The sequence below is a fragment of the Peromyscus leucopus genome, chromosome 13 (assembly GCF_004664715.2).
Source record: "Peromyscus leucopus breed LL Stock chromosome 13, UCI_PerLeu_2.1, whole genome shotgun sequence".
NCBI classification, from domain to species: domain Eukaryota; kingdom Metazoa; phylum Chordata; class Mammalia; order Rodentia; family Cricetidae; genus Peromyscus; species Peromyscus leucopus.
The window spans coordinates 4,263,354-4,289,731 of NC_051074.1; the positions used below are offsets into that span (position 1 = coordinate 4,263,354).

The 26,378-nt window shown below is 48.6% G+C and overlaps 1 protein-coding gene across 1 annotated transcript in view; it reads left to right on the forward strand.

Moving 5' to 3' along the window:
- Positions 1 to 26,378, forward strand: part of Inpp5d (inositol polyphosphate-5-phosphatase D) — a 112,565-nt gene that overhangs the window by 47,607 nt on the left and 38,580 nt on the right. The window contains exons 3-8 of the mRNA XM_028876275.2: positions 8,689 to 8,839; positions 11,074 to 11,248; positions 13,530 to 13,670; positions 19,784 to 19,871; positions 25,188 to 25,268; positions 25,387 to 25,458. Of these exons, the coding sequence (XP_028732108.1) occupies positions 8,689 to 8,839; positions 11,074 to 11,248; positions 13,530 to 13,670; positions 19,784 to 19,871; positions 25,188 to 25,268; positions 25,387 to 25,458 (708 nt within the window). The remainder of the gene's footprint in view (positions 1 to 8,688; positions 8,840 to 11,073; positions 11,249 to 13,529; positions 13,671 to 19,783; positions 19,872 to 25,187; positions 25,269 to 25,386; positions 25,459 to 26,378) is intronic.

Consider the following 26,378-nt stretch of genomic DNA (forward strand, 5'->3'; position numbering starts at 1 on the left):
AGAGGAAACCACCCGATGGCTGCAGAGATGGGAGAGAGACCCAGGAAAAGGTGGGACCTGGCCACAGTGAGAACCACACAGGAAGATGGCAGCTCTTGGTACCCGGTGTGTGCTGAGCAGCCCAGAGCAGAACACACGACCTGGCCAGGCCAGCCGAACTCCAAGCTTTCCCAACCCTCCCCCAGTGAGCATGCTCTCAGCTCTTCTGTCTAAATCATCTCCGTGGGGCACCCCTAGCCCATGCCTGCCCCCCCCCCAACTATCCTTCCAACTTCAGCACACTGAGGGTCCTTGCTGAGGAGCAGAATAGTAAGAGCAACCAGCGGCGGCGGCGGCGGCGGCGGCAACCCTCTGCATAGCAGACACATTTGTGTTTACCCCCTGCCTAAGTCCCACCTCCCAACTTTCTCCTTGAACCAGAAACAAGTGCTCGGCTGTAGTGGGATCATGCACAGAGCTTCTAGTGTGGTTTTGGTTCTCCACTTCACACTTCCCATCATCTGTAAAATCTCCATGGTAACTGGATAGGCTGGCCTCAAACTGGCTACGTAGCCGAGCACGGCCTTGAATTTCTGATCCTCCCACCTCTGTCTCCTGAGTGCTGGTATTGCAGGCCTGCAGCCCAGCTTTGGATATTCTTTTCGATCTAAAACGAAAGCTGCCCAAACCTTCAGGAGTCACCACCCAGAGCACCATGCTTCCTGCTCGGCAGCTGGCAGACTTCCTCCCCTGTGCCCAGTCTAATTTCAGTTCTGCATTTAGAGATGGCAGACAGTGCTGACATTAAAATTATCCCCTGGGAAGTTTGAGCTTGTCTGGGGCTCTGACCTCCCTGGCCTTTTCTTCCTCCCCTTTCCCCGAGGGTGTTCTCAGTCATCCCCAAGATTGAATCTGGAAAGACATAGGCAGTCTGAATTCCAGCTGTCCTTCGTCTTAAAGACATTAGCACCCTCCTCTCGCTGACACCCCATCCCCCAGTCCGAGGGGTAGCCCTTGTGCCTGACTTTGTACCTTCTAGGATATCGCTGTCTGGCAGACAGATGCAGATGCCTCAGGTGGGAGAACAAGATCTCTCCCTGCAAGGTCCAGCTGTGCAGCTGAGTTCCTCTGCTTCCCTGCACCCCTTCCCTTCCCTCCTTCACTGGCGAGGTCGTTTTTTATGAGGTCAGTGTAGCTCAGAACACTGATGGGTCATCATGTGTCTAACCAGTTTCCCCATAAAAAGACTTGGGCTATAATGCTGGGTTTCTCAAGGCTCTTTTGAACTTGTGGGAGAAGCAGGCACTGAAATTGTATCGCAAGCCAGAGTTTCCTGATAGAAATGCTGTTTCTGGATACTCTTTATAGACATATTAATTAATTGGAGGTAAGGGAATATACTACATTTGTTTTGCAAATAGAACTAATCCTTACCTTATTTTCTTGTATGTGACTTTTGATTCGGAACATAAATTCATGTCTAGTCTGTTGGTTAAGTAAGTCCCAGAGAGAGGTCTGCCTCAGCCTGGGATATCCCAAGCTTATTTAAAGTAGAGGAAGCTTGGGGGTGAGGATGGGGGCTCAGTGGAGGGGCACCACCCAGCATGTGCCATGCCCAACACCACCACAAAAATGTTTTTTCTTGGATGTGCTCATCTTCATGTTTTCTAAATCAAGTTGCCTGCCACATGTTCTTGTTAATCCGTTAAAGAGAAAAGGGATTCATCCCTGGCCAATAGAAGGGGAGAGTCACCATGGAACAGGAAATCTCATGGGTATCACCTTCCTGAGGGGCATCATGTGTGAGGGAACATCAATCAATAAACAGCTCAGAAATGTGTTAGCAGCACACAGCTAACATGAGACCTTTGGAGTTCCTTCTCTATTTCAAAATGACTTGATGAGTCGTCTTTTAAGGAAGGCCAGAGCTGCAGAATGAGGAACAGCAGCTGGCAGCCTGGGCATTAAGAAGCAGGGCCACACCCCTCCTCCGGCAGGGAACCGCCATCAGGGCCTTCTTGATCTGAGCAGCTGTTCCCATGCAGCACCCAGCTGCTGCTCGCCTGCTGTGAGCTTACGTGCTGAGAATCTTCTGTGTGCACTCGGGTCCATTCACTGCCCTGGGTTCCCATGGGGCTTAGCCAGGGGGCGCCCCAGCCAGGTGGCAAGAAGGTGAGGGGAAGGTGGTAAAGAACTGGAGTGAGGGTGCAGGATCCATGCCCTCCCTGTGAAGTCCTGTGGCCCTCCACGGAGGCCTCCGCTCCTGCTGGGTGCCCTCTCTGGGTTCCAGCACTGGCCTTCCCCTGGGTGCTTCCAGGGATGGAGGTTAGCTCTGGGACTCTGCTCCCCTACCTACCAAACTCTCCCAAAACTCCAATTTTATATAACATCTGCTTCTTTCTAGGACTCTGACTAATGCCTATGTCAACTTTCTTGACAACATTTTACATTTTCAATAGTTGAAAAGTTTGCGGGGCAATGATGGCGCATGCCTTCAATCCCAGCACTCAAAAGGCAGAGGCAGGTGGATCTCTGTGAGTTCCAGGATAGCCTGGTCTACAAAGTGAGTTCCAGGACAGCCAGGGCTACACAGAGAAACCCTGACTCGAAAAATAAAGCAAACAAATAGTTGAAAAAACACCACCTTTGGGTTTGTTTCGAGGGAAGGGGGTACACCATGCCTCACTCCGCTTCTCTATATCTCCATTCTCACAGAAGGTACCTACCCTAGTTTTATTTCCTGTTGCTATAATAACAAAAAGCAACTTAGGAAAGAAAAGGTTTGTTTTTGCTCACAATTCCACATTACGGCCCTTCGTAACAGGGAAGTGAAAGTGGCCGGCAGGCAGTGGTGTGCATGTCCTTAATCCCAGCACTCGGGAGGCAGAGGCAGGTGGATTTCTGGCCAGCCTGGGCTACAGAGCGAGTTCCACAACAACCAGGGCTACACAGAGAAACCCTGTCTTGAAAAACAAACAAACAAAAAACAAAACAAGAAAGGAAGGAGGGAGGGAGGGAGGAAAGAGAGAGAGAGAGAGAGAGAGAGAGAGAGAGAGAGAGAGAGAGAGAGAGGAAGGAAGGAAGGAAGGAAGGAAGGAAGGAAGGAAGGAAGGAAGGAAGGAAGGAAGGAAGGAAGGAAGGAAGGAAGAAAGGAAGGAAGGACGAACGAACTCAAACAGCTAACCACACCCCCAGTCAAGAGCAGAGAGAAATGAATGCATACATGTGTGTATCCCGCTCATGTTCTCTACTCACACAGCCCAGGACCCAAAGCTAGAGAATGGTGCCTCCCACAGTGGGCGGTGTCTTCCCAATCTGCTAAGTTAAGACAGCACTGCTCTTATGCACCCCCCCCACCCCCACCCCCACCCCACCCCACACACCATATGCCAGCCAGTCTAGACATTTCCTCACTGAGGCTCTCTTCCTAGGTAAGTCTAGATTGTGTCAAGTTCAGTTAAGATCACTCACCACGCCAGTGGCCGTGGCACATGCCTTTTATCCTAGCACTTGGGAGGCAGAGCCAGGAGGATCTCTGTGAGTTCAAGGCCAGCCTGGTCTACAGAGCGAGATCCAGGACAGGCACCAAAACTATACAAAGAAACCCTGTCTTGAAAAACCAAAAAAAGAAAAAAAAAAAAAAAAAAAGACCACTCATCATAGTTCCTCCACCGTTCTTCCAGGCTCCAAATTCTTGTCTGTCATTCTGGTCCCATTGTAGTAACCCCACAGAGTCGGTAATTGCTTAGCTTGCCAGACAGTATGGCTGATCTAGATGTGGTATGCAGACCTGGATCCTGTGGGGGCATGTTGGGGGGCTCTCAGGAAGGTAGATATGGGCAATTTCTAATGTAGGAAGGGATCTCTAGGCTCATTACTGAAGGACATTACTATTCTTTCCGGCCCACAGTCAGCACACTGCCACCTGGAAGACCCCTCCCAATGGTTGGTTTAGACTTAGTGGGGTTTATTAAGCTGCACCCAGTGATGGCTGCCCTTCACCCAGAGCCAGCCATTCACTGGCCACCCTGCCTGGACACAGGGCCTTTTAAACCCATCTTAAGAATGGCGTGCTGTGGGTAGACTACTCTTTTCTGTACTGTATGGATAGAGGCATGCACTCACCTATGACTTCACTCCTAGGTCTGCCCCATGTGAGCTAGCTCTCACCTTCTACAACCCCTGCCTTATACTATGGCCCTTTCTCTATAATGTGCCTTGAATATAAGTTCCTCATGGAGAATCTTTGTTAACCCATAAGTCATATTACCAAGAGCCAAGACATACGAAGACAGCGTTTTGAAAGAGCCCCTTTCTCTGGCCTATTGAGACTTGTACCTTCATCATCTCCTGCGTGTGGAGACGGGCTGCTTCCTGCTGGCCTACGTGACGTAACAGGTCTCCTCTTCAATTGAAATTTATCTCATAGGGATTTGCTTCCCTTAGGAGGGCCATGGATTCTCTCTGGGTGCTAGAACCAGGAAGCACTCAGAGCTGTCCCTGAGCCCTGGCTCCTGCGTGGTGAATCTGCATTGTAGTTCAGACCTATGACCTCTTTGAGGACATTTTTCTGTTGAATGGATTCAGACTGTTCACCTGGGACCCCTGCCTCCCTGTCTCATGCTCCTGTCTGTCTCTGCAGTTACATTTGTATGTGTGCGGATTCACTGTACACATACGTAAATAATTGTTTTTTTTTTCTTGCTATAACTGAATACCACAAACGGGGTCATTTATAGAGCATAAAGCTTAAGAACTGGGGATGTAGCTCAGTGGTAGACCATCTGTCTAGCATGAACAAGGTCCTAGCAAAACACACAAATAAAGGCTTGCAGCTTTTTTTGGCTCACAGTTCTGGTGGTGGGATGTCCAGGGACAAAGTGCTAACCCCTAGCGTGAGGGCCTTCGAGCTGCACTACAATGTGGCACAGGGGATCTATATGGCCAGACAGCAAGTGTGAATTTGCTTTCCCTATGCTCAGAGAGCTGCTGAGCCCATCATGGGGCCCCACCCTTCCAAAGGCTTTACCTCCAAATGCGAATATAGGGATTACCTTTCCAGTATATGGACTGGGGAGGACGATCCAACTGCCCCACCCTTAGAGAGTGGGACCTGTGGGTTGGAGGAAAGCCTCCCTCCCCGGTTTGCCGTTTCGAACTGGCGTATGCATCCACCCAGAGGTGCCTGCTTCACCATCCTTGGCGTTGGAACTCAACTCTGCATTCCCTATCTTTCTGGAAGCCTGTGCTACCCGGGCAGTCTGCCACCCTGGGCTGCCAGGCCCTGCTCCCTGGCTCCTGTGACTGGTGCAAACACAGGCAGTGGCCAAAGAGGCGTGCCCAACAGCTCCCAGCATCCCTAGCTGCTTCCACCAGCCTGCAGGGATTCCTCTCAGCTTGTCCGTTTCTCGGCTTGAGCCTGTTCACCCATTGTTTATTTTTTCCACATTGAATATGTCTACAGTTCAATAGTGCAGCAGTTCCAGTTTCCCTCTCTCTCCCTCCTCCCTTCCTCTTCTCCTCCCTCCCTCCCTCCCTCCCTCTCTTTCTTTCTCTTTTTACTGTTATATAAAACCATGCACGTCTCTGTTGGATGCCTCCTAAACCCCCAATCGCTGGTGCTTTCACACATGCGGTCCCCAGGCACTTCTGCCCCTGCTGAGACTCCTTTCCCAGATTCACGCGTGGGTCAGCCTACCTCGAATTTCTTAGATATTTTCATACTCTTTCCAGATGCCTGGTGGCACGGCATCCATTCGGTGTAACCCCGCCCCCCCAGACCACACATACTTACGACTGCTTTAACTGAATTGAGTTCAAAGGTCTCACATCTCATCAAGTTACTTCTGTAATTTCACTCTTGTTTGCATTTGAACCATTGAAAGAATATTCTGGAAATCTCAGCAGGGGCTGCCACTCAGGTAGTTAACAGTGCGTACAAGAGATTGTGCAGCATGGGCTTGAGGAAACAAGGGAATTTAATGAAAAGAATAAACAAACGGTTTTGTTAAGCTCTCTACAGATTTGCTACAGCAGCCTAAGCCGTACAACACACACACACACACACACACACACACACACACACACACACACACACACAGATTTTTGTGCGCAGTGCACGTGAGCACACAAGTACACTGGAAGAGAAAGAGAAGCAGGCAGAGGGAGGCAGAGAGCCCGTATGGACGGCCCGAGTCTCACACAGACCCTGTGTCCTCACTCCAGTGTGGAGGCCCCACGAGCCTGGGGTTAGAGACAAGTCTGAGAGCTTCCTGGTTGGATCAGTTGTTTGTCTCATTGCTGGGGCAAAACGCCCAACAGAAGCAGCAGGAGGAAGAGAAAGGTTATATTGGTTACAGTTCCAGGGGCAGCAGTCTGCCGTGATGGGGAGATGGGGAGATGGGGAGATGGGGAAGGCCCAGCAGGAGAAGCAGGGGCAGCTGGTCACACTGTGTCCGCAGGCAGGCGGCAGAGTGATGAGTGCTGATGTCTGTCAGTCTGCTTTCCCCTTCTTATTCATCGCTGGACCTCAGTCCATGGGATGATGTCACCTACATTCTGTCCCATTCACCTGTGATCCTGATGTCCCCAGGTCAATGTCCTACCAAGCCTCCCAGATGAAGCCCTCAAACTACCAGCAATAGGAATCTAATGTAGAAGAGGTGATTGAGTCAACCACAGGCTCGCCCTCCTGTGAAGACTCTCTAACCCCAACCATCTTCTTATTGGCCTTGTTTACCACAAGCAGTGAGTCTCGTTCAGCAAGAAGGCAGCTAGCTAGCAGTCCCTAAAGAAATCGTTCACCCTCTGATCTCCAAACCTGAAGATGGATAGAAGAGTTGTTGTTGAGAAGATAGAGACAGCTGGACATGGTGGCTTATGAGGTAGCTGAGGCAGGAGGATTGTCATGAGTTTGAGGCCAGCCTGAGCTACAATGTAAGACATTGTCTTAAAATAAAATGACAAAATAAAAAGACAGAAGTGAACTATAGGCAGACACTTGGTGTTTGGAGGCCCAGGTGGAGGAAGTGTGACCCTGCAAAGCCACGGAAGACACATGAGAGAAAAGGTGTATGTGCTGCCCGCGGTTACCTTCAGTATCTTGGTCCCTTGCTCCGATCTGGCTGCTGGAGGGCTATGGTCTTAGCAAGGGTATGCTAGATGGATGAAGGGGCATCTTGGTGGGGACTGGGCTAGCCATTCAGAGAAGACCTTGAATTTCCTGCTGGAGTTCTCTCTTCCATCAACATACAAGAGTCCTGGTCCCAGAGTGTTGGAACGGCAGAGCAGAGTTACTTCATCATCAACAGCAGACATACAGTGGTCCTGCATTGCTCGGACCACTTTCTGACTTTGGATTAAAACAACTATAATCGAAAGTTGGATGGGTGGCCATGAAGTTAAGAGCACTGGCTGCTCTTGCAGAGGACCATGGTTCAGAGCCTAGCACCCACGTGGATGGCTCACAAAGATCTCTAACTCCAGTCCAAGGGATCTGATGCCCTCTCCTGGCCTCCATGAGCACTGTACTCATATGGTGCACATGCATATGTCGAGGCAAAGCATCATACACATAAAATAATTTCATCTTTAAAAAAAGTAGCTGTGTCTGGCATCGTAGTGCACACCTTTAATCCCAGCACTCAGGAGGCAGGAACAGACAAATCTCTGTGAGTTCCAGGCCAACTAGGGCTACATAGTGAGACCCAATCTCAACAAATAAACAAACAAAAAACACAGTTAAAACAAATGAAAACATTACAAGAACACATTTTCCTATCTTTAAAAATAATAGTTGTGGTGGCACAGGCTTCTGATTTTAAGCACTTGAGAGTCTGAGGCAGGAGGATGGTTGGAAGTTCGAGGCCACCTTGTGCTACACAGTCAGACCCCAGTTCAAAACCTCAAATAAAAAAATAAATAAGCCTTGTGTGGTGGCATGTGTCCTTAATCCCAGTTACCCTGGGGGTTGAGCCAGAAGGAGGATGAACTCAAGCTCAGCCTGGATAACTCAGAGAGACTGCCTAAAGTTAAAATAAAGTTTAAAAGCTAAAATAAAGTTAAAAAGGGCAGCAACAACTGTGCTTGTGACCTATGACCTATTCCAGCGCTCAGGAGGTGGAGACAGGAGATGGAGCACAGTGGTAGGATGCTCGAGTAGCAAATGTAAAGCCCTGGGTTCAATTCCTGCCGCTGTAAGAAGGAGTAATCAATAAACAAATAGCCTGGGCCTGGGAGTGTCATTTAGTGGCAGGGCTGTGCTTTGCATATGTGAGGTCCGGAGTTCAACCTTCAACACCAAAAATAAAAAATAATTTTTAGAAATTATCTTTGTGATGGGGGGGAGCAAAAATAGCTCTGTTCACCACACACACACTGAAACTATTAAAAATAGAGCTCTTGGGCCTTTGAGGGTATAGGTGATTTCTTTCAAATATCTCTATTTCCTAATTTGGGTATAATAAAAATATACTATATTTGTATAGTAAAATAAAAATAATTAACAGCTGAAATGAACAATAGTCTTAAAAATACCCCCATTTTCACCTTTGCCAAGGGCTCCTGGGAGTCGCCGGCTGCCGGATGTGCGGTGTGGGTGGGGAGCCTGAAGCTTTTTCTGGAGTATGGTCACTCCCGTCTCTTCCGTCTCTGCTGCAGGTGGCCTTTGTGGTTGAGTGACATTCTAGTTAAAATGTGCTCTGTCCTCAGGCATCCGAAGGTGTCCCCATGAGGTTCTTCACCAAGCTGGACCAGCTCATCGAGTTCTACAGGAAGGAAAACATGGGGCTGGTGACCCACCTGCAGTTCCCTGTGCCGCTGGAGGAGGAAGACGCCATCGACGAGGCCGAAGAGGACACTGGTAGGCAGGGACGGCGAGGTTGGCAAGGGTGGGGAGGTGCCAGCAGGACTCTGTGGTCTGGTCTCACAGGTGCTCACAGAGCACAAGGTCTTGCTGGCAGAGGGAGAGTATAACACAGCAATGGTGGATGGGGGAGCATGGGCTCTGAAGTCAGGTGTGGACCGGAAATCCTGCTCTCCTGCTTGTTGCCTTTGGGCTTTGAGTGACTGACTTTGACTCTCTGAACCACAAGCTTCCCTTTAAAGAGATTAGGTGGCAGTAACACATCAGTCTCTCAGGATGTCACAGGATCAGGTGAGCCCCTGAATGGAACGGTATTCACAGTACACAGCAAACACTCCATGAATGGAGCCCTCTTCAGTTTCCTCTTGATAATGAAAACAATGACGGACGGCAATCCGTGCACCTAAGTGAGAGGATGGACAAAGTGCTTCTTCATATTCCATCATTAAAGACTACAGAAACGGCCGTGGTGGTACATGCCACCGGCAATCCCAAAATTCGGGAGGCTAAGGCAGGAAAAGCCTGAGTTTGAGCTAGCCTGGGCTATATAGTGAGACCCCACTATCTCTAAAGAGGCTCCTAAAATACTTTCAAAAAAAAAAAAAGTTCCCAAGAATGGGTGAGGAACAGCAGAAGGACAAGGAGCCAGTCATGGAGAGACAGTTATTCAGACAGCCCTCCAGCAGGATACCCTTCTTTTCATCTCAAAGGTCCTTGACTAACAGAACCTTGAGCCCCTCAGCTGGACAGCGTGCTCTGGCAGGTTCCTTGGGGAAGACATTAGACCAGCAATGCTGATGTCCCAGGTCTGGCTCTTGCCTGGCGCTGGTGAGAATATGCCAAGCACATTTGAGGCATCCTGTTCTCCCCTGAGCTAGCTGTAGATCACCTGCCCCCTTCTCCACCCTTCTGCCTCCCTGGAGACCCCCATTTCCTGCTCGTTCAGCTCAAGCTACCTGCCAAAAGGCAGCCAGGAGACCCAGCTCACCAGCCCTGAAGGAACGGTAGAGGAGGCCAGGCAAGTCCGAGTCTGCTGACGGGAACTGCCAAGTCTCCTTTGGCTGACTTTAGAGTTCAGCAGCTGAGGCCAAGGGTTACATGAGGCCACATGGCGGCCTTGATCTTGTCCTGTAGACACGTCTTCCACACTTCACCCTTCTCACTTCCCTCAGGCCACCTACCCAGCTTCTCTTGAGCTTTCCCTGGCCCTGGGATGCCAGCGGAAGCAAACCCCCAATGCTTCCTGTAAAGGCTCCAGAGACAAGCCTACTTTCCTGACCTTGACTTCACTTCCCCAAACAAGGCTCCTGGTCACATACAAGACCCAGAGCTAAGAAGGGACGTCCAGGGCCTGGACTAGGTGTCTGATTCGACCTGCATTTGACCTGATTTGGGCCTGCAGTTCCCGGGCCCAAAATAGAAACAGAACTGTCTTCCACAGCCGAGAGGGAGAGGAAGGGGCATGCACATACATTGAAGGAAAAGCCCCTTGTTCCTGTCACCCAGCTGTACTGGAGCTGGAGCCAGGGTAGCCATTAGGGGTCAGGAGGGGCTTGGGCAGGAGGAACTCCTGAACCTAAAAGGCTCAGTGACCTTTGTGCACATGAAAGATTATTTGGAAGGAACTGGCAAGGGTCTCAGTCTCTCAGACGAAGGTCAAGTTGTGTGTTTGATGTGTCGGGGTCTCTGAATGAGAGGACCCCTTATTTTCTAAACTTGTTCCTGAGGGTCTAGAAGAGGGAAGGGGGAGGCCTGAGACTGGAGAGGATGAAGAGTGAAGGAAGGCAGAAGTGGGGGGAGAGAGAGCGGTTGAGAGCGTGAACAGTTGGATGGGCTTGATTTCCTGCCCGTAAGTCCTGGCTGTGATTTGTAACCCTCAGAGCCAAGTCATCGTTCTGATCTGCAGATCGGTCTGTCCAAGACCAGCAATCTGCAGGTGTCCCTGTGCAGTAGGTCTTTAGTGAGCAACATGGTAGGACATACCACGGCCAGAGAGGCCCCGGGTCTAAGGATCATGAAACCAGGTCAGCCTCAGGAGGCTCTCTATCTAATCAGGGGTTCCCATGGATGTATCGAGGAGGAATACAGACCATGAGACAGACAGGGGCCATGTGACAGACTAGGACCTGGAACTTGGTAGCCTGGACCTCCTAGGGCTGTGGTAGAGATGCCGAGCAGGCCTATATACACACTGTCCTCACAGATGACATTTGTTCCTACTGTTCTCCTAGGAGAAAGTGTCATGTCACCGCCAGAGCTACCTCCCAGAAACATTCCCGTGTCTGCTGGACCCTGCGAGGCCAAGGACCCTCCTCTTCCAGTGGAGAACCCCCGAGGCCCTGAAGTCACCCGGCCGAGTCTCGCTGAGACGCTGTTTCAGCGACTACAGAGCATGGACACCAGTGGGTGAGTTTCTACCTGGAGAGCCCCCTGGGAAGCTGGCCTGTGCCCAGTACCAGCATGTAGCACCCAGGCATGCACAGGCCCAGGCTGTAGGGAGCAAGAGCCCTTCTCATTCATCTTATTAATAGTAAAGTTGAAAGACAACTTCTGTATTTTCAGTCAGGACTATCTCCCTCCAAAAAACAAAGAAATTATTTTTGTCCTTAGCTCATTTCTCTGAGATCAGGGTCTTTGTATTTTTCTTGTCAGATTTTATAATTTCCTTGTACACTAACACTTCATCATTATCTTTGAGAGGGAAAATGTCTACTCTCCTTTTTTGCTTACTTTTAAAGTTTTGAAGTGTTTTTTACATTTATAATTTTTAGGTCTTTCTGTCCTGTAAGTGCAAGACTGCTTTTCATTTAGAAGGTCATTACCATTCTGTGGTCAGGTGGAACCTCTACACCCATGGTCGCCCACGTTCCTAAAGTGCTTCTCACAGGAAACCACTCGGCGAGGCTGCTCCTTCTTGTTGCACTGCATCCTATCGCAGTCAGCTGCAGGAGGAACCTCTCCATTCCACAGGCATACTCTAGTCTCAGAAACGGTAGCCTTGAACCCTAGGAAATCCAATGTGACTGTCTACATGCTCTCCTCACAGCTCTTGTGAGGCCCCAGGATGGCATCACAAACTTATGGCTTCACTAATAAGCTACCATCCTGCCAGTCAGCTCTGTCCCCACAACTGACTCCCAAATAACCACACAAAGACTTATTATTAATTATAAATGCTCGGCCAGTAGTTTAGGCTTGTTACTAACTAGTCCTTACATTTTAAATTAACCCATATTTCTTATCTACACTCTACCATGTGGCAGTACCCTTATCCAGCATGTCATTTTATCTCCTGTGTCCCTGGTGACCCCTCGTGACTCTGTCCTCCTTCCCAGCATCCTCTTAGTTTGGCTCTCTCACATAACCTCTTCCTACCTAGCAATTAGCCAGTCAACTCTTTATTATCAATGAGAGCAACAGCACACAAAAGGATTATTCCACAGCAGGGTACAGACATTTTTCATGGAAGAGCTACATGAAGTGCTGGAGGAAAGGCTGGCTCCCAAGAGCCAGAGTCCAGGGAGCACATGATCCCTGGAGATACGTGATGGTGGGGGTGGGGAGATCAGGTAGTGCATCCTGATTGAAAGGAGACAACTTGGGTACCAGAGTTGGAAACACACAGACACAAACATCTGCCTTTCAGCTCTATCACTTTGTAAACTGAAAAGACCAGGCCAAATAGGGGTTCGGGGAGGGTGTGTGCACAAATTCAGGCCACCTAAACATCTACCACCTGGTCTCACATTCCTGGCCCTAATCACACAGAGAAGCCAGGTATGGTGGTATGTGTCTGTAGTTCCAACACTTGTGAAGCCAACTGGATGTACCAGCACTAAGGAAGCTGAGATAGGAAGATCAAGAGTTCAAACTTGGCCAGGCAGTGGTGGCGCACGTCTTTAATCCCCGCACTCCGGAGGCAGAGGCAGGTGGATCTCTGTGAGTTCAAGGCCAGCCTGGTCTACAGAGCGAGATCCAGGACAGCACCAAAGCTACACAGAGAAACCCTGTCTCAAAAAAACAAAAACAAAACAAAACAAAAAAACAGTTCAAACTCAACCTGGAGGTAGACCCTATCCCACCTCCACCCCACCTTCGATCTCTAAGAAAACAAAATTAATAATTCACTGACTTTCCCACGGAGCCCAGGGTGCCAGGGCGACTCCAGCCCCTCTGTCCTGCAGTGTTCTGGGTCATCTTTGACTGTGAATTTGGACTTTGTGTGAGGGTCAGACCTATTTGTTACCTCTAGGCTGGATTGTCCTTCCAACCCTTGGATTCCAGCTGTATGAGCTGAGGACATGGAAAACTGACCCCTCCATATGTTTTGGAGGCTTTTTGTCAAAAAAAGAAAGAAAGAAAGAAAGAAAGAAAGAAAGAGAGGGAGGGAGGGAGGGAGGGAGGGAGGGAGGAAGGAAGGAAGGAAGGAAGGAAGGAAGGAAGGAAGGAAGGAAGGAAGGAAGGAAGGAAGGAAGAACCATTTCCCAGCCCCCATCCTCAGTTCCCTTCAACAGTACCCAGAGGTGCCTCTGCAGTCCCACCTGAGGGACCTTCTTCACACAGGCACACAGATCTCCCAAAGATGTCTCAACCAAAGATTAGATATCTCCAATCTGTCACCAATTAGGTATCTCCAGCTGTAGCTGGAACAGGTGAAGCAGGCTTTCGCTTTCTTCTTGATTTTCAGGCTCCCAGAGGAGCATCTCAAAGCCATCCAGGATTATGTGAGCAATCAGCTTGTCCTGGACTCTGACTTTGTGAAGACCGGCTCCAGCAACCTCCCTCACCTGAAGAAACTGACTTCACTACTCTGCAAGGAACTCCACGGGTAATGGATGGAGGCCCCTGAGGCAGGGCTGCGGCGGGGGAGGAGGCAGGGGGGGTTCACAGGGGATGGGAGCCAGTGGATAATGGCACCCCCAGAGGAGAATGGGAAGAGAAGGCACTCACTGAAGCGACCCCGGGTTCTCCTCTCTCTCCAGATGTCTCTGCTGCACTCAGTAATTGGACAGTGGGCAGAGCCTGGGAAACTCCATGCTTGTTTGAAGCTCCTGTTCTCAAAGACTGATTCTAACTGGGCTGGGAAAGCTTGCTTATCTGTTTGTTCTTTGTTGTTATTTTTGGGGGTTGCATGTATGCATGCTGGGGCGCAGAGCCTTGTGTGTGCTATACAAGTGTTCCGATCCTGTCTAGGTTTTGCTGCTGTTTTTGTTTGTTTTCACTCAAGTTAATTACGGGCAGTTTCTCCGTAAAGGAAGGTCGGGGACACTGCCAGCTCCTTTGCTCAGGACCCGGTCCTTAAATATATATTTTTTTATTTATGGGGGGGCACACATGCGCTATGCTGTATGTGTAGGACAGAAGACAGCTTTGCAGAGCTGGTTCCCTACTCCCACCTTTATGTGGGATGCGGGGTTGAAGTCAGGCCGTCAGACTTGCACAGGATGCTCTTTGATGCGCTGAGCTATCTCAGCGGTCTGACGGAGCCCTTTAGACTTCTGCCACCACTTTTCCTCCTTGCTGCAGCCTCCACATTCAACGAGCGCATAATGGCACCAGCAGGAAATAAATTAAAGTCATTTTGTGTGTGGGTGGTGATGGCTGCAGTCTTCTGGTGACGGAAGTTTTTAAAGTAAGCCGATTCACGGAAACATCAATTCCCCAGTACTGAAGTTATTGAATGACTGACCAACTGGTAAAACTTACGATTTTTAAAAAATTCTTTTGATTGTACATTTTAAATTTCACTTTGGTTGGAGCCGGTAGTGGCGCACGCCTTTAATCCCAGGACTTGGGAGATAGAGGCAGGTGGATCTCTGTAAGTTTGAGACCAGCCTGGTCTATGTAATGAGTTTCAGGATAGCCAGGGCTACAGAGAGACCCTGTCTCAAAGAACAAAACAAAACAACCTCATAACTACATTTTTATTGTCCGGAGACCCAAAGTCAGGCTGGTCTGCAGTGTGAGGAATTAGGCAGGGAATATTTCAAACGCTTATAGCCTGGCGTGGAAAAGTAACACCAGGAAGCAACTGAAAACAGCCACCGAGCCAAAACAAACCCCTCACAAAGAGCAGGGAAGCATTTCACATGCCTGAGGGCTTGCCGCCAGCCTGTACTAGTTCACCTTGTGGTATACTTTCAGCGGTTTCCAGTTCTCTGTACCAATCTCAGCTTGGTTAATATTCAGAAACGAGTCTGTCATCATCAGTAATCTAATTCACTGCTCTATTTAAAGGCTCGTAAAGGCACAGGCAGTGAACTTGGTAAATGCAACAAAATGCTTTCTGTGACAAACCAGGCAGTCGTCAGATTGGCCAGCCATGTGTTTCGGTGACCTGGCTTCCTCAGCTGATGCCGTCGTACAGGCAGCTGGACTCGGCGCTGTCATTTTTATAGGTCTCCCTGCTATACTTTGTTCCATTGTTACAAATCATTTATCACTAGGGGGAAACACACACAAATGGCCTTTTCTTGAAAATATATAAATATGTATCATTTTGTGACGGCTCATAACAAGCTGTTATTTCTGCCTGGACACAGGTTCTGACCTTTGCTGTGTCCTTGCTACAGTCTGTCCAGACCCTTCCACGGCTCCCCACAACACTGAGTCCCCAGCACCTGCCTCACCTCGTCTCTATGGTGACGGCAGCTTCCCTGAGGTGCCTGCTTCTCTGGCACATTATATCAGTGTAAATAGCTTCCGTATCGCTATTTACTGAATAATTAACTTCAAGTCGTTCAAAACACTGGAATGTTCTTGACACATTTCTTCACTGTTATGGGTCAGGTGGTGGCCAGGCATGGAGACTTGGCTGAATGGAGAGATGGAACAAATCGCCCCCCTGCCCCCTGACATCCCTGCAGGTGTATCCCATATAAACCCAGTGTTGAAAGTGCTTTGGTTAAACAGTAGGTGCATTCACTCATTCATGTGTTCACCTACCCTCTAGCAAGCACTAACTGAGGGCCTCCTCTGCATCCTGTTCTGAGAACTAAGATAAAGTCAACATACAGAAAACTGCAATTTAGTGACAGATTCAACAAATAAAGGCCTGGGGGGCTGGAGGAGTGATTCATCAATCAAGAACATTTGCTTCTCTTGCAGAGGACCTGGGTTCAGTTCCCAGCACGAACAGGGAGGCTCACAACTGCTGTAACTCTAGTTCAAGGGGATCCGATGTCCTCTTCGACCACCGTAGACATGAATCATATAAATAGTGCCCATACTTGCATACATAACAAATTTTAAAAAAAAATTTTAAATAAAGGAATTATTTACATAGATGTTCAGATAGGCAAAAATTTACTTCTATGTTTTATATTTTTATGTTTAAGTTTATTTTACTTGTGTGTACTTGTGTGTGCACCTCCTTATCTGTATGTGTGTACCATGTGCATGCCTGGGTCCAGAGAGCCCAGAAGAGGGCAACGGATTCCGTGAAACTGGAATGATAGGACCGTGAGAGCCACTCTGCGTGGGTCCTCAGACTCTAACTTGGTTCTCCACAGCAGCGGCCGGCTCTTAACTGCTGACTCATCTCTCCAGCCTCCCTTTTTCTAATTTTTAAAACTTGCCTTTTTTCCTCTTCTTTTTAAGACAGGGTCTCAATACTTAGCTCATCCTGACTTGACCTCTCTCTCTCCTCTTGCCTTAGCTACCACAAGGCTTAGTTTAGAAGCATGTACCACCATATCCAGCTTAAAAAACCCACCCATGGGGCTGGAGAGATGGCTCAGCAGTTAAGAACATTGGCTGCTCTTCCAAAGGACCCAGGTTCAATTCCCAGCACTCACATGGCGGCTCACACACTCTGTAACTCCAGTTCTAGGGGACTGGACACACTCACACAGACATACATGCAGGCAAAACAATCACATAAGTTTAAAAAAAATTTAAATCACCCACAACCCGTGGGTGATGATAAACAACTTTAATTCTAAAACTCGGGAGGCAGAGGCAGATGGCTCTCCAAGTTCCAGGCCAGCCTGATTTACAGAGTGAGTTCCAGGGCTACACAGAGAAACCCTGTCTTAGAAAAACAAACAAACAAACAAAAGAGAACTCACCCATACCCCACCCAGCACTGTAGTAGACAAACTGGAGAATCACAGGGGCTGGCCGGCCACCAGCCTTGCTTCAAGTTCAGTGAAAAACCCTGTCTCAAGGGAATACGGCAAAGAGAGGACAGAGAAGGACGCCTGACATCTTCCTCTGGCCTCCATACAGGCACAGATGTACCTGCACACTCATGTGTGCCTACACCACACACACACACACACACACACACACACACACACACACACACACACACAGAGAGAGAGAGAGAGAGAGAGAGAGAGAGAGAGAAATTTTTAATGAGCAAATAATGACTCGCTAGTGAATATTAATGATACATTTCTAACTGTACTATACAAGGGCTAGCTGGAGAAAAGGTAGTAGGGGATAAAAAGTTATAAACCACTTTATAGTGGCATCTAATACATCTAGAATGAAAATTGTGTGATAATGAAAAAGCACAGTGTCTAGATTTACCTAGCAGCACTAAGTAAACTTTATAACAATGTATGAAAATGACTAAACTCCCCAAGGAAAGTTGGTGAGAGAGACAGGCAGTTTATTTAAAGAGAAATAAAGTAGAAATCAACCACAGAAAAATACTTAAAGTCATTAGAAATCAATATAGAAGCCCACTCAGGACCCCAGGCATGCTCAGTCCTAAAGTAGGACATAACTATGGACGTAAAAAGAGAGAGAGAATCCGGTGGAGAGTGCATGCATAGCGCACACAGAGCCTGAGTTCAATCCCAAAGGCCACTTAGACCGTGTGTGACAGACAGCACATACCTGTAATCCTAGCACTTGGCAAAAGGATCAGAAGTTCAAGGTCATCCTTCCCTACACAGCAAGTTTGAGGCCAGCCAGGGAGGGTCATATGAGACCCTGCCCCCCCCCCCGTGCTGTCCCAAGGGTTGTGGATGGCAGTCGATCCACTGCAGTCCATCCACTGCAGTCCATCCACCGCAGTCCATCCACTGTGCCATCCCAAGGGTTGTGGATGGCAGTCCATCCACCGCAGTCCGTCCACCGTGCCGTCCCAAGGTTGTCCGTGTTGAAAGAAAGCCACGATCCCTGCTTCTCCTGACTTTGTGATGGGAAATAAGAAAAGAAAGGCATACGAACAGCACTGCTCAGAACAGTATTTATAATAACAAAGATCTCACACTAACCTAAACTTCTAGACATCGATTTGGGCACATCTCTTGGCAGTTTAATTTGAAAACTTCAGAATGTTAAACATGTAGAAACATAGACAGTTTTTTTGCTTTGTTTATAAAATGCTAAGTGAAAAATCAAACTTAAGACTTCCCACTAGGCTTCAAAGGATGTGACAATAACAAAAAGAGAGGGAACTAGAGAATTCATCTAACCTAGTTCTGGGACTATCTACAGACTGGAAACTCTAGCTGCCAGGAGATCTGAACACAGGGAACTCCACCCAGCACCCCAAAGTCGAATTATTTATTTATTTTTCATTATCCTTTTTTTTTTTTTTTCCTAGCTGTCCTGGAACTCACTTTGTAGACCAGGCTAGCCTTACACTCAGAACTCTGCCTACCTCTGCCTCCTGGGTGCTGGGATTAAAGGTGTGCGCCACCACCTCCCAGCTTCCTTTATTATTTTTTGAAAGAATTTCATATGTGAATACTGTATTTATATCATTTCCCCTTCCTGTGCTCCCTCCAACTCCTCCCAAGTCTCCTCCACTCACTCAAATTCCCATCTTGTGTTCTTTATTATGGTTACATAGATACATATAAATATATAATTCTATCTGCCGAGTCCATTCAGTGTTGCTCATATGCTGCATATTTAAAATACGCTTTCCAGGAGGCTGGCGAGACAGTTCAATGGATAAAGTTCTTGCTGCATAAGCCTAAGGACCAGAGTTCAGATCCCCAGTTACTACATAAAGAACGGATGGGTGTGGTGCCTCACTGGTGATTCCGAAGTGTGCCTGAAGCAAAGACAGGGAGTCCCTGAAGCAAGATGGCTGGACAGATTAGCTGAACTGGCCAGTTCTGGGTTCATCAAGAAACCATGCCTCCCATCCAAGTACTAACCAGGCCCGACCCTGCTTAACTTCAGAGATCAGACGAGATCGGGCGCGTTCAGGGTGGTATGGCCTCGCCGGGCGGTGGTGGCACACACCTTTAATCCTAGCACTCGGGAGGCAGAGCCAGGCAGATCTCTGTGAGTTCAAGGCCAGCCTGGGCTACCAAGTGAGTTCCAGGAAAGGCGCAAAGCTACACAGAGAAACCCTGTCTCGAAAAACCAAAAAAAGAAAAAAAGAAAAGAAAAAAAAAAAAAAACCATGCCTCCCTAACATAAAGTGGAATGTGAGAAAGACACCTAATATCAGCCTTAAGCCTCTGCATGCATGTGCACACATATATATATACACATCCATCACACACACACACACACACACACACAAATAGTAAATAAATGAATAGAAAAATGGCTCTCCAGACCAAATCATGATGAAGCCTAGGCATCAGCATTTTTAATGAGGGGTGTGTGTGTGTGTGTGTGTGTGTGTGTGTGTGTGTGTGTGTGTGTGTGATTCCACAAACACTAAAGGTTGGGAAGATGTTCTTAAATGATTTTGAAGTAGTTCATGTTTCCAGATTGACGTTTTCTACAGCTACGTAATGCTGAGTGGGTTATACTCCAGTCTGGTGGAAATCGAAAGGGTGGGGGGGTCTGGGTGGGAGGGTGGGCCAGGCTGACAGGATGACTGATCTTTGCCCGGGCATGTCCTACTGGGGAGGGTTATGGGATTTGCCACTGGGGTGTGACCTGTCTGCAGCCTGTGTTGCCTTGAGTGCTTCTAGTTCCCGCTAATTCTTGAACTTGACCTTGATCCTCTGCTTCCAGGGAAGTCATCAGGACACTCCCATCCCTGGAGTCTCTGCAGAGGCTGTTTGACCAGCAGCTCTCCCCAGGCCTTCGCACGCGACCCCAGGTAAGGAGTTTGGGTTTGGAAAGATGAAACTGCTACACCAGAGAGAGGGAAGAGCTGGTGAGCACCCCAGGGACTCCGAAGGGGACCCCAACCTGTGAAGCCTCTGATTTCAGACAGTGCGCCCACCAGACAAACTGCCTGGTGTTGGATGAGGAGGCAAGCAGGGCTGTTCCTTGTCATTTCTCCTCAGAAATTGAAAAGAGACCATGAGGTCCCAGAGTTCTTCATATATTTAACCCCGGGGACCGGAAAATGGTGCTGCCCTCCTCCACAGCTGCGTGTGCCTGGGTAGGAGACGAGGGTCAAATTAAGCATAGGTCTATCTAGCTATATTTTTTAGTGCCCTCAGTAAACTTAAAATCAAGCTAGAACTAGGACCTAGATCCTTATATTACAGCACTGTTAAAGGTGAGAACATGTAGCTGGGTGGTGATGTCGCCCGCCTTTAATCCCAGCACTTGGGAGGCAGAAGCAGGCAGATCTCTGTAAATTCGAGGCCAGCCTGGTCTCCAGAATGAGTTCCAGATCAGCCAGAACTGTTATACAGAGGAACCTTGTCTCCAGGAAAAGGAAAAAAAAAAAAAAAGTGAGAAAATGAACTAGCACAGCATGGTTTGGGGTCAGAAAGGACAGAATCCGGTATCTCCAAAACTGCAGGTATTGCCTGCTGAAAATACTAGGGGCAGCAAATAAAACAGATAAAAATTAATTAGCCCTATTCCGATGATGTATGTTTCTTGCTGATTTTGGGAGTTGGCCTCCAGCTTTCCATTTCCTGCCTTAGCCTCCAAAGTGTTAGGATTATAGGCATATGCCAACACACCTGGCTTAAACCTATTGTGTACGTGAAAGGGGAGTGTGTGTGTTTGGTACATGTTCATAATGTATGTGTGCACACATGTACATGTACTTGATATGAAGGCCAGAGGTCAATGTCAGATGTCTTCCTCACTTGTCCACCTTGTGCTCTTTATTACATTTTATTTCTTTATTGTATGTGTGCACGCACGCACGCACGCACGCACGCACGCGTGCACTCATGAGCATGTACCATGGCACAGGCGTGAAGGTGGACTTTCCGGAGTCAGTTCTCTCCTTCCACCATTTAAGTCCCAGAATTAAACTCCAGTCGTTACGCCTTGGCCATAACCTTGACCTGATGAGCCATCTTACTGGCCCTCTACCTTATCTTTTGAGATAGCATCTCTCACTGAACCTGGAGCTCATTTAAATTCAACTGGGCTGGCCAGCCAATAATCTTCAAGGATTAAACCCTCATTCCATCCCCACCCCACCCCCCAGTGCTGGAGTTCCAGATGCCGGCCACCAAGCCCAGCTTTTTCCTGGATGCCAGAGATCCAAACTTAGGCTCCCATGTTTGCGTGGCAGGCACATGATCAAATTAAGCCTTCTCCCCGGCCCCTTTACCCTAGTCTTTGAGTCGAGGAAAGACTATAAACCCGGCTGCTCATTGACAGCAGCCTATACATGAGGTCATGCATACATCAGCTGCCCCTGATGGGTAACCAGGACATGCTGTTCATCTCCTCTCTTGCTTATCAGATAGGAGAAACGTTGACGGCAGCAGGTGATTTCGACTTTGGGAGTAACTGTGACACTCTCGGGACCTCGCTCCTCTGCTGGCAAGAGTAGAAGCAGGTTTTCTGAAGGGCAGATGAGCTGTATAGAAAAATTGGCTGTTCTTTTCTGAAAGGAAATGGAGGAGTGGATCTGGGGAGGAATGGAGGAGGGGGAGGGGGAGGAGGAGGGAGGGGAAACTGCAGTGGGAATGGATTGTATGAGAGAAGAATTAAAAACAAAAAAAAATATATAAAGAAGAAAGGACTACCTGCATCCTTCAAGTAGTCCTCTGTGTGGGAAGCTGGTTTAGGGATCACGTGGGCACTGAGAGGCACCGACAAGGGTAGGTACTGACTCTGTGTCTCTGTAAATAAAGACAGGAAATCAGATGGATGGCGAAAGATGGTGAAATGTACAATACAGTAAGAGAATTCTGTCCATGGTGCAGACATTGCTGTGGCGTGAGCTCCCGGCATTCTCACGGGCTGTTTGGAGACAGCATGTTACAGAGCAGTGTGGGAGTGAGGGTGCAAGGCTACAGGCGGAAATCCAGCCAGGAGGATTTCACTCCAGAGGATGCTGAAAACCACCATGTGACCAGTGGGACTGGAGAGACTTGGGCCCACCAAGGAGCGTGAGCTTGTAGGGGTGTTAGAATTAATCTGAAGGTTTAATATTTTGAGACTCCAGAACAAGTTGACAGTTGATTATGCACATAAGTGGGAGTGTGACAAAAATGTGGGGCTCTGAGAAAGGCCCTGTGATGGCAACTTTTAGGCCACCTTCAGGCAAAAAGGGTAGATTGATAGGGCTTAGAGCCTGACAAGCTGGAATCGAGTGGCCGTGCGGTTCTTGGGAGCATAAGGAAGACAATTCCTGGAAAGATAGGTTGTCTTCAGAGCAGCCTTGATAATAGGTGAACTGTGCAAGGTAGTACCTGCTGGAGTCCTAGTTCTTCAGAAGGCTGAGGCAGGAGGATTACTTGAGCCCATAAGTTCTAGACCAGTATGGACAACATAACAAGATTCCAAAAAAAAAAAAAAAGTGAAGAGGAAAACCAAATAGGTGAAGGGTCATGCTAGTCTCTTCCTGCTCCAAGTGTCCTGTGCATGCGCACTTCCCTAGTACCAGGCAAGGCAGAGGAGAAGAGCAGAGACCCTCCTCTCCGTCACCCTTGACCTTCCTAACCAAGCTGGCTATAATCTGTTTTACAGCAGGACAGCTTTTCAGAGCTGTTCCTGTCTGCAGTTGCTCTGAATAGCCATCTTGAAATATGCCAGAGAAGAATATTTTGAGGTAGCCTATTTTGGTCTCCCACAAAGATTTTACAGGGAAAATGTATTTGTGTTCTATTTATACAACTAAAAATATTCATCAGAGCGGGGGAAACTGGTTCTTCGCTGTATTTGAAGTGAAGGATGGGTTAATTTCTAAGAAAGTAAATGCAAGTCTAGGCAAATGGGTGCTGCCGAACAGCCGCATTTAAATAGCTCGAATGGGAGAGCACGTCCCAGATCTTTGAAATAGGTAAGGACGGAGACCAGGTCTCCAGAGTTGGGTCTGCGGTGGCCAGGGCAAGACCAGCGGGCAGCACAGATGACTGTGCTTGCAATTGGAAGCCGGACAGAGTTGTGACAGGGTAGAGGGTGGCATCCTCTATGTGGGGTAGAATTCGAGTCTCATTCCTAACCCCTCAAAAAGCAGAGAACTGTCTATCTTTGTTTGAAATGTTTATCTTTTTTTTTAAACTCACAGAGATCCATCTGCTGGGATTAAAGGTGTCCACCATCACACTCAGCTAGTGTGTGTGTGTGTGTGTGTGTGTGTGTGTGTGTGTGTGTGATGTGTGTGTGTGTGTGAGTGTGTGTGAGTGTGTGTGTGTGTGTGTGTGTGATGTGTGTGTGAGTGTGTGTGTGATGTGTGTGTGTGTCTGTGTGTGTGTGTCTGTGTGTGTGTGTGATGTGTGCAGGTGTCCACAGAGGCCAGAAGAAGGTGTTAGATTCACTAGAACTGGAGTTACGGGCAGTTGTAAGATGTCCAGTATGGGTGCTGAGAACTAAATTCAGGTCCTCTTGAAGACTGGGAAATGCTCTTAACCACTGACCATCTGTTCAGCCCCAAGAATATCTGTCTTGATAGGCCCTCAGACCTTACAGTCCAGAGGAGTGACCTGATACAGGGGTAGAGGATAGAGGACTGGCCCCCGGGGCCTGTGTTCAGTCTTGTCCCCGCTGGCTTGTTCCTTGACCATGCAATAATGTCCTACCCTGCACAGAGGGGAACAGAGCAGAGGTGGCATATACCTTTAATCCCAGCATTCCAGGGTTGGAGGGCAAGGGTGGGAGGCAGGAGCATCTTTGTGAGTTCGAGACCAGCCTGGTCTACAGAATGCATTCCAGGACAGGGAAAGCCAGGTTTGATGGCACAGACCTCTAAGCCCAGCTTAGAGGATACTAAGAAAGAAAGATTGAAAGCTGAAGGCTGCCTGGGCTGTATCTCCAGACCCTGTCTCAAGCAAACAGAAGACAAAACAAATCAAAAGCCAGTGTAGCCTGGCTGAGAGCATGAGCTCTCGAGGGTTCGAGTTAGTCATACACAGGTCTGGGTGTCCATCCTACTCCCGTAGGCAGGGGCAGTGCCTCGGCAACCCTGCCTCTCCAGCAGGGGAGCATGTCCGGGGTAAAAGAGAGATTTCAGCACTTAGCTTTGTCTTGGTTTTTCTTTTTTCCATGCTTGGACTTGAACTTGGATCTCACTCATGCAGTTCATGCCTCAGCCTTGCAAATGTCTATTCTAAAAATAAACGCTTGGAGTCAGGCCCAGCACGCATGGGTACCAGTCTGCCATTTATTAGCTATGTGTCTTTGGACAAGCGACTATAGGCTTTTGGTTCCATTGTTCACTAAACAGGTCTGTTGAGCGTCTTTGTTGGTCAGACATCAGTGTTGCAGACACTGAGCCCTGTGCCTTTGGTCTCCATCCTCTTGGAGCCCACATTCCAGCAAGGGCATCATACACCAAAGCCGCAGTGGAAAGCAACAGCTTCATCCCACAGTGACTGATACGGACCACAGCAGGGTGATTTGACCATGACAACCGGGGAGCTTTTGAGCTGTGGTAGTCAGGGAGGAGCTCTTTGTGGATCTGAGGTCTTGATGGCAAGATGCCCTTCCCAGAGGAGATCCAAGCCTCTGGATATTCCTTAGCAAGTAGAGCTCAAGGCAGACCAGAAGCAAGGAGGAAGAGGAGGAGAAGGAGGAGAGGGAGGAGGAGGAGGAGGAGGAGGAGGAGGGTGGTTCAGAGTGGAGCATCTGAGCCTGCAGCACCTTCAGAGTCAGGGTGTGGAGCTTGCATGCGATCCTGCCTGCCGTGGGAAGCAACCAGCAAGGGCTTAGGCAGTGGGGATGGGTATATTTTGGAAGTAGAGCAAGAAAACGTGCTCAGGCGATGTAGGAGGGCGGGAAGGTGATGATCAAGGACGGCCCCAGAGTTTTAAGGACTGTGTAGGTGGGGTGAGAAGCACTGTGGGTGAGGTAGAGTTAAAGAGAAGAATTGAAGATCTATTTTTTGGCCACGAAGAATTTGGGGTACTTATATATACCGCAGTGTCCTTGTCTTCAAACAGGGGTGCTGGGGGGTGGGAGATGGAACGAGGAGCAGCATGGGGACTGTCCAGGGCCCACCCCACAGCTCATGGTCAGCCAAACCTCATTTGCTCTCATTTTGATTTCCTAGGTGCCCAGTGAAGCCAACCCCATCAACATGGTGGCCAAGCTCAGCCAATTGACAAGTCTCCTGTCTTCCATTGAAGATAAGGTACTCACGGGGTACCACAACACCTCTTGATTTTTCTGTAGTCCCCTCTTGGCACCAAGAGTGTCCAGGTCCCAGGTTCTGCCTTCCTGTGACTCTGACTCATCACTGCTATCCGCAGGTCAAGGCCTTGCTGCACGAGGGCTCTGAGCCTCCCAGCAGACGTTCCCTCATCCCTCCGGTCACCTTTGAGGTAAGCTGACTCTGGAGGACTGGAGCCTGACCTGGAGAGCTACCACCCTTGGGGGCCACTGGGTTTCCTGTGAAAAGAGGCTTTTGACCTGACTATAGAAGGACGCGGAACCCAGTGGCAGAGGACAGTAGCTCATTGGGAAAGTGGACAAACATTAAAATGGTTGCCTGAATGCATCAGCGAAGCCCCTTTTTGGGGAGCCTGTAGAGAAAGAGCTCCTCACTGGTCCCAAGGCAGTTTAAACTTTGTCACCCCTAAAATGGGAAGGAGGAGTAACATTAAGCTGAGGGTCTCAGACTTCTTATAAAACAGTGCCTGGGGGAGGGGACAGTTAGAGAAAATAATCCTTGTGATTTCCTTAAAAATGACTGGCTGAGACCCAGAAAGGTGTATTTTCTTTATGGACCCCCATAATCCTGGTGCTTCCTGCCCAATCTAGTCCCACTTTCATGAGAGACCCTGCTAGCCACCCCAAAGCCCTCCTTCTCCCTGAAAGTAATCCCACAACAGACAGATTTCCACTTTCTTCCTCCACCTTGTTTTTTAAATTTTACTTTTATCTATTTATTTATTTATCTATTCATTTACTTATTTGATTGTTTGTTTGTTTTTTAGTGTGTGTGTGTGTGTGTGTGTGAGAGAGAGAGAGAGAGAGAGAGAGAGAGAGAGAGAGAGAGAGAGAGAGAGAGAGAATGTGGAGGTAAGAGGACAGCTTGCAAGAATGAGTTCTCTCCTTCCACCATGTGGGTCCCAAGGATTGACTCCACGTCACCAGGCTCTGTGGCAGGCTCCTTTACCCACAAAACCATCTTGCCGACTCCTCTATCACTCCTGTTTGTTTGTTTGTTTGTTTATTTGTTTGTTTGAGATAGGGCCCCACCCAGCCTCCTCTTGCCTCCACCTAAATGGGCCCCCACACT